Source organism: Phaseolus vulgaris, chromosome 3 (genome assembly GCF_051622355.1).
Source record: "Phaseolus vulgaris cultivar YP4 chromosome 3, ASM5162235v1, whole genome shotgun sequence".
NCBI classification, from domain to species: Eukaryota; Viridiplantae; Streptophyta; class Magnoliopsida; order Fabales; family Fabaceae; genus Phaseolus; species Phaseolus vulgaris.
Window position 1 is genome coordinate 33,417,501 of NC_143500.1, and position 8,808 is coordinate 33,426,308.

The window sequence follows — 8,808 nt, forward strand, 5'->3', positions numbered from 1 at the left end:
ATCCTAATAACAACCGTTACTATATTTACAAGATTCTAAAACTCTCGTCTAGAGCTGGAGTATGTAGGTCATACACACCAAGCTTGTTTCATATGTAGTTAATTCGAGGACCCCCTAGTGACTTATTGAATATATCTACTAGTTGATCACGGGAATTGTCAAAACTAATAGTTATTTCCGTGGATATGATGGGATGATCAACTTCAATATGCTTCGTCCTTTCATGGAATACTAGATTGAGGCAATGTACATGTTGACCTGGTTATCACATATAAGAGACAATTATGTAACTTTCCCAAACTTTAGTTCCTAAAGCAATTGTTTGAGCCATATAAGCTCTTGATTGGCTATAGCCATAGTTCATACTCCGCCTCCGCATTGGACCTGTCTACAACATTGTGCTTCTTGCTTTTCTAAGAGACAATGTTATCCTTGACAAATATACAAAACCTAGAAATGGACCTTTTATCAATGGTGGAGCTTACCTGGTATGCATCAAGATATCTGACAACTCAAGTGTATCCTTTGTCTTTGAACAAAATATCCTTTCCTAGATCTCCTTTAATGTATTGATCAATGTGAGTCACTGTGTTCCAATATTCCTTACATGGAGAGTTGAGGAATTGACTTACTACACTTATTGTGAATAAGATATTTGGAAGGGTAATAATAAGGTAGTTCACCTTTGTGATATCAAGATCTTTCATTTGGAAAAGGCTTGAAGAGATGTTTCTCCACCTTTGTGATGCCGAGATGATCAACATAAACAACCAGATAGATACAACTATGATTAAAAACAGAATGGTCAACCTCATTCTTAGTCATAGCAAATTGTTGAATCATTATATTGAATCTATTGAACCATGCTTTGGATGGTTGTTTGAGGCCCTATAAAGGTTTTTGCAATTGACATACAAGACCAAAAAACTCCTGTTGAGCAACAAAGCAAGGAGGTTCCTCAAGCATATTACCATCTTAAAAAAAATTCTTGATGTCCAATTGATATAGAGGCCAATGATGAATGGAAACTATAGACAAGAGTAGTCGCATAAAAGGCACCTTGGCAACGGGAGAAAAAATATTCCCATAATCCAATCCAAGATATGAGTATAGTCTTTTTTGTGATGAGATGAGTCTTAAGTTGGCCATTGTTGTGTATTGACCAACCTTGACTATATACACCTATAACCAACCAACCATTGACTTCCTTGTTGGTAGAGGAACATGGTTCAAAGTCCTATTGCTCTCTATAATGCAAACATCTTGTTTATTATTGCTTATTTTTATCTTGGATGGACAAAGACTTCAGTTGTATTCTTAGGAATAGAAGAAGAGGACAAGGAAGAAAGACAAGAATACTAGAAAGTAGAAACATTACAATGACTCGAAAAAGTATAAGGAGAAGCATGTTTATGAGTAGAATGTATACTTTTTTTAGAGTAATAGAAATTATTTACTCAGGAGTCGGGACTGGAGGATGAGATGAATGAGTTGGCTCCAAAGGTGAGTTTGTGGTGTTGTTAGTGCTAGTTAGCAGCTGCATAGGATGGGTACAGTGTTGATAGACTTGAAAAGGTGAAGATGGATCTGGAAGGAGTTGAGACTCCTTCAGAGGACAAAAATGTACCAATATAGTCGTAATTGAAGAAGTTTTGGATGTAGATGGTTCACGCCAAAAAAAAGTAACCATTTGAAAGAAGGTGACGTCAACAAAGATGAAATGCCTGCGAAGAGTATGAGAATAACACTTGTACCGTTTTTGAGATCTTGGACACCCACATTTATGAGACCAAGGAGAGTTTGTAAATCCTAGAGTCAAGAGCATGAGCAAAACATGTAGAACCAAAGACCCGAGATGGTAAAGGATTGAGAGAGAGTGGTAAAGATATAGAACTTGTTGATGGATTTACCTTTTAGAATGGAGGAAGACACAAAGTGGATAAGATATCACGTAATAAGTATTGCATTACCGAAGAAATGATAAAGGACATGAAAGCAGAGAAGAAGAGTTCGTGTGGTATAAAAATGTCAATTTTGCATTAACTCCATTTTGTTGGAGTATGAGGACAACATGTTTGATGTAATACACCATGAGACGTCATAAGGTGTGAAACTGAGTAATCCGATACTCGTTCATTATCACTTTATAAGGTGTGAATATGGGTACTAAATTGATTGTTGATTTTAATTAAAAATAACTCTAAACAATCTTTCAATAAATATAACTACATACAACAATTAAACTTATCTATATAAGTAACTAAATGTCTTGACCCTAATGTAGAGGAAATACTACTCAAACTCCAAACTTTTGAATGCACCAAAACAAAAGGGGACGAAGCCTAACTAATAGTGCGGCTAAAAATAGAACTTTGGTTATGCTTACCCAATTAACATGACTCACAAAAATCTAACTTAGAAAGACTAGGGATTGATTGTTTCAACTTATTAAGACTTGGATATCCTAACTGATTGTGAACCAATGGGGATGTTGTTGCCAATCCAACAAGATAAGGCCTATTGAGCTAATAGAGACTATGAGTCTCACATCTAAAGTTAGTTGTTCACCCACGTTCTTTGCTCCTACAAGAAAGTAATCTTTAGCAAAAAAATGACACAATTAAGAGATTGTGTTAGTTGATTGATGGACAATAAATTAAGGGAAGTCCTAGGGACATAAAGGACACTATGAATAGAAAGAGAAGGAATATGATAGACAATACCAACACTTCGGGATTGTGTGTAAGAACCATTTACCATGGTGACAAAGGGTTAATAACCAAAAGTAGTAAGTGAAGAAAAAATAAATTTATTGCCAATGATACGATGACTCAAAATCAAGGACCCAAGAGCCTAAAAAGTGTGAGATGCCATCGTAGGAATTACTATTTCGTGCAATAGTAGCAATGGAGCCAACCTAACGATGTTCGTACCATTTCAGGAAGTTGTTATAGAAAGGTGATGAGACTAAATAAAAAATCAACAGAGAAGTCGAAGCTAAAGAGGAGGACTAGAACTCTGAGCGACCTAGAAAGTTCAAGAAGGTTAACCATGCAAAGTTTATCAATTGTGTGTCCCAACCTTTGACAATGTTTGCATCAAGGTCCTCCTTTGCCCCCTTTATGTAGTAAAGGTATGTTAGTTAGAGACTAAATTAGAAGAGTCAAGTGAAATAGGAAGGGGCTAAGATTCAAAGGAAGCTTTGGTAGGAACACGAAGGAGAGTCGCCCAGGTACTGTCCATGATAGCTTCCGTGGGGCTACCTAGGATTTGAGCACAAACATGAGAATACTTTATGGGTAAATCATATAGGGCCGAGGATATGAAAAACTTCTAATGATTTTGAAGTTGTGCTACAAGAGTAGAAGCAGAGACCTTGCCAAATGAATTAACATAGAATCCTTAATCTGACAACCCTATGGATGGTCATGAGATCTTCAAAATCCTAATAGAGTTGTAGAAAGTTGTTTGGCCTATGTCTGAATAGCTTTAAAGGTTTTGTGAGTGTGTAGTACATGGCGAAGAGATGGGTTAATGGTGGCTTAGATGGTACAAGACAACTAAGTTCGACCTTCTTCCATGGAGGATGATCTACTGAGGAAAAAGTTTTATTTTGTTTTTGTGAGATGTGTATCATTTTGAATAAGCCAAAGTTCAATGAGAAGCCCATGAGAAGTAGTTCTTACCATCCAATTGCTCAGATGAGAGTGATATAGTGACATGACTAGTAAAAAACTAAGTGTCAAACTTCGCAGTGCTAGAGGTAGCCATTAGTCAACAAGAAGAGAGAAAATGCCAAATAGTAATAATGGCAAAAAATGGGATAAAATAGTCGCAAGGAGATGTCCAAACACCAAACCGAGACCATATCTAAATAGAAGAAAGATTGATGAACAAATCCCAGTTGATAGTGTTAGGAATAGACACTACTAGATGCGTTGTCGCACAGATTGGATTTGGCAGCTTGTGGGAGAAACACACATGGGTAGAGGCAGTGTGCATGGGTGCATTTTCAACCTTTGGTGGGAATAGAGTAGTCTTGAGGAGACAAAGTCCATGGTGTGGTTGCTCGTCAGAAAAGACTAGTGGTGGTGGCAAGAATAGAGATGCCAAAACATTGATGAAAAAATAAAAAAGATTCTGATGAACAGTGGGTTTATCGTGATATCTTGGAATCAGCATTTGTTAGGCTCTAGATCAAGAGAGCATATGATGAATTTTGTGTGTATAGACCATAACGGAGCTATTGAATTTATGGGAGAAAAGTATTCAATTACCATATTTTAGACTAATAACATATATATATATATATATATATATATATATATATATATATATAGAATCAATCTAATTAATCTTAATATACACGTTACTATATTTACAAGATTCTAACAGTATTATCGTATATTAAGTATTCCTTGGCTAAGATGGTAACTGGGAAGTCATAGGCATTTTCCCTGACCTGTCATCCGAAACCCATAAGCTGAAAAGGCAAGCAATTCCTAGAAAATTAAGGAATGGATTAATGTTGGAATATTCTGGACTGGAATTATAATCTAGCCTAGATACCATAATGGTTGTTTGCTATTTATTCTTATGTTCCTTGTGAATATGAGAGATGAAGTACATTCATCTGGAAAATTTAGTTTTTTTAATATACTGACATTTCTTCAAGATACTGCATTTATGAAGTAATCACGAGTCTCATTATGCCTAAGCTAAGCTCATAGGCTGTTGACCTCTAATTCATGAGTTCTCATGCATTTAATTTGTCACTTATTTGTATCCGATACTCTAAAATGTTTTACTGATACTTATCAATTCAATCTATGAAGCACTAATTCTTTTATGATGTCAATATTCATAAAAAAAATATTTTGACAATGTCTAAGAAATGTAATTTTAATTTGTATTTGCACAATTGTAATTATATATTTATTATGTTTTTAGAATTTTTGTAAATTTTTAAATGTGTATCTGGCATGTATCATATTTTTGTTATTTTTAAAATAAGCATATTGTCGTTGTATCAGATAAGCATCATATCCCTGCATCATAGTTCATGAATTAATTTTGCTCTTTAGTGTTTTCTTATTATGTTATTATTTGATAGTTTATGATGTAAATTTACAGTTCTATGAATGGTACCTCAGACAGACCTCAAAGTGATTATGAAGTTAGTGGAGAGGTAAATGTTTTTGTTGTTTAAATTTAAACAATTACTTCTCTACATTGTGCAAAACGATATTGGGAACTGAAAATCATATGTTGAATTAACTGTGACGCTTTCAGGGTTTAAGAGAAGCAATAAAAAATGGTGACATTGGTGCTGTTAAGAAACTTCTTAATGAGGTTTGTCACTTTCAAAATAGACACATACCTTTATAGGTTATATTTTTGGAAGTAGTATTCATGGATTCTGAAATGTGCAGGGTGTGGATGCAAATTACAAGGACAAACAAGGACTGTCTTTATTACATTTGGTACCTGTCTCACTCTTTTGCCCATGGTTGTGCGCTTGCATATTTTCTTGATCATATGGTGTTCACCAATTTTAATATCCTCTGTAGGCTGCAGTCTTCAATCAAACTGATATAGTTTTCACTCTCATGGATTCGGGGGCAAGCCTGGAGCACAAGAATGCACAAGGTAATTGATCTTTTCCCTTCCCAGAATTCAGCCGCTTAATTTATTGTTTTGCTGTTCTTTGTAAGAAATATCTCAAAAATATAAAATACGCAGCAAAATTGCTGTATGAAAATCCTAACCGACTGTTTCTTTGTTCAGGAGAAACACCTTTAGATTGTGCACCAGCTACATTGCAATACAAAATGCGAAAAAAGATGGAAGAAGGGGGAGCAATGGTCTAAAGCATTTGAACAATCTATTACTTTTATTTCTTATCTTTTTACGCAGTGCTCCCCAAAGAGAGCTTCAAATATTACCACTGTCTAAAAGTTCTCCGTTGCCAGAACAAAAAATATCTGCTTATGATGTATAACCGTGACAGAGATGGAGTTCAATTCATCTTTCTGAATTGGCAATAACACATCTTTATCAGTGACTCAAATCAGGCAGTGTCCAGTTTGTAAATTTCTTTGGTTAATGGACATCAGAGCATTCTTTTAGCATGCTTCTATGTGTTATTAAGCTGAGCTTTCTTGCTTTCTTCCACCGCATGCAGTCATAAATGAGGAACTCTAAAAACTAAAAGGTTTTTAGGTATGATGTGGTATGAAAATCCCATTTCATGCCCCTGCAATTTCTTCTCTCTTCTGTTGCAAGCAATGAGTCATAGTTGACTGTGGTGCTCTCCCTTTGTGGCGTAATCCGGCACTTTCGCTCCTCCACTAAGAGCACCCTTTCCTGTTTGTCATGTTCATCGTACTTCTTAATCAAATGGGGTAATGAACTGTACATAGGTTGGATCCGAGTAGGATGTTAGGAATCTACACATGCAATGGGACCACTATGACGTTTCATGATCATGTGAAAAAGCAACCTGACTATTGTTCCCTTTATCTTTCACCTAACAAATCCCATTATTTTAACAACTGAATCCAATTATGCCCGAAATTGATGGCATCGAAAAGTTCATTAATCAATTTTTTTTTTCAAAGTTAAAAGGCAATTATGTCACCCAATGTTTCAAGAAACTTTCAACTTTAAAGCACGTTGATTTGCTACATTAAAATAAGTATTTGAAACCGTGTTTTATTTTCTCCTTTTACCCATTCACACCTAGTTTTAGTGCGTAAATATCTACAATTAAGATGATAGTTTTTTTATAAAAGTCTAACCAATTTATTATATAAAAAAATCTATAATTAGATTACAGTGTAAATTTCTTTACACCCTGGTAGTACAGAAGTTATACTCCTAAAAAAAGTGAGTTGATTGTAATTCTTTGAGATGCCATGCAGAAGTGTTATATCTAAAAATAGAGAAACAAAAAGACATCAATGCTAATTAATAGAGAATGGGAAGATCCATTTTGATAGTGGATGACGCAACTGTGTTAGCTGTGAATAACCATCTCATTCTTTGTTTACTAAAAAAGCATGGCTTAACCCATACCTCACACTCCTCCTGATGACACGCGGTAGAGTCTGAAGGACTAGTCGGTGACCTTTTATTCTTAATCACCAAAGGACGGTGGATAATCTTTAACAAAACAATAACAAAAAAAAACAATCATAATTTGAAACAGTACTCATAAATTGACAACCCAATCATAATTTGAAAGAGTAATTTTTTTTTAAAATTGCGTAATTTTAAAATAGTAATGATCAAATTAGTATATTTTGTAGAACTAGTATATTTTGTATAATGAAAGTGACATTTTTCAATTTGAAAAAGCATAACAAGAAAGAACGTAGAAGTGAGTGAAAGTAAAGTAAAAGGAAAGGCAAAGAGAAAGCAGAAAGAAAAGAAACAGGCTCCACTATAGCACCACTCCCTTCTGGGCTTTATAAAAAAGCCACAGAACTCATTACAACTTCCCCCTTTTCCCTTTCTTCTCTCTCTCACATACATTTTCTTCCTCCATCCATCTTCATAGCTGCTTCCAATGGGGTTCTACGTTGAAGACCCTCTCTCTGGCTTCACAATAGGACAGGCCATATACGAGGCAGCTCTCATCATTGCAGTTCTGAGATGGGTCTTATGCTTCCTCTTCACACTCATCAACGACACAAGAACAAGCTCTGAAGACACCCCACCTCAATCTTGTCCTCAGACCACAAGAGACAGGGACAGCACCCTTGTGCTCACCACCTTCGGGGAGATTAAGGAGAGGCTCCCACACACAGAGGACACGTGTGCGGTTTGCCTCAACCAGCTGGAGGTGGAGGACGAGGTTCGGGAGCTCATGAACTGTTACCACGTGTTCCACAGAGAGTGCATAGACAGATGGTTGGAGCATGAGCACGAGAATCACAACCCCACCTGTCCACTCTGCAGAGCCCCTTTGCTGAGTTCTTGCTGCCACCACAACTCCGCCACTTCTCAGCCTCCTCCTCAGCCTAGTTGGGCTGTGGAGAGACTTCTCTATCTCTTTGGGGATGATTTGCTACCTTGTTAGTTGTTTTTTTTTCTAGAATATTGTGCACAAAAATAGCTTAGCCAAATATTCATTATTTGTTATCTTCACCTTACCCTTGTATCCTCTATCCTCTTATGTATATGTTGCTGCAACAAAATAACTAGGACATTCACTACCTTCTCCTTCTCTGTATATATATTCATATATTTTTCACATTTTACTTATATTTCTTTCCCTCTTCGATTCTTTGATTCTTATGGTTTCTGATTACTGTAAAAGGAACAATTGCTTTCTTGTTCTGATATACTACGATTAATTGGATCACGATTTAAGCTGTCTCTAAGTGAAAATTAATGTTGTTCAAATCAAATTGAATAGGCTAATTCAATTGGTTTATCTGTTTGGTGACCGATTCACGTGGATGGTTAGATAAACCAGTTGGAACTCGAACTAAATGGTGGTTGAACTGGTTTGAGGCATGGAACTTGTTAAATAAACCAGCTTTTAGTGTAAGTCTCAAGATAAAATTAAACATAAGACCTGATGATTGATTCAGGTAACATTACTATACCTCGTTTCATTTATTACATAATTTTGTCATTCTAAGGAAAATCTTCAGTGTGTTTCTTCACAGGAGTTTTTGTTTTACATGTTTCTTCCATTAGAATGTGTAGAAGCAGTTCTTATATCAGAACTTGGAGGAATAAAACGCATTTGTAGATTAGATAAATGATTAGACAGTCTTCAATAACCGAGTATAAAGG

The 8,808-nt window shown here is 35.7% G+C and overlaps 2 protein-coding genes across 2 annotated transcripts in view; both read left to right on the forward strand.

Moving 5' to 3' along the window:
- LOC137807121 (Ankyrin repeat family protein) overlaps positions 1-6,131 on the forward strand; it is a 16,173-nt gene extending 10,042 nt beyond the window's left edge. The window contains 6 exon segments of the mRNA XM_068607582.2: positions 5,134-5,188; positions 5,293-5,337; positions 5,339-5,352; positions 5,433-5,483; positions 5,571-5,649; positions 5,788-6,131. Of these exon segments, the coding sequence (XP_068463683.2) occupies positions 5,134-5,188; positions 5,293-5,337; positions 5,339-5,352; positions 5,433-5,483; positions 5,571-5,598 (193 nt within the window). The 3' untranslated portion in view covers positions 5,599-5,649; positions 5,788-6,131.
- Positions 6,132-7,448: 1,317 nt separating this feature from the next.
- LOC137807119 (putative E3 ubiquitin-protein ligase RHA4A) lies at positions 7,449-8,285 on the forward strand. The gene has a single exon (XM_068607580.2). The coding sequence runs from the start codon at positions 7,571-7,573 to the stop codon at positions 8,081-8,083; it is 513 nt and encodes a 170-aa protein (XP_068463681.1). The 5' UTR covers positions 7,449-7,570; the 3' UTR covers positions 8,084-8,285.
- Positions 8,286-8,808: the final 523 nt, after the last annotated feature.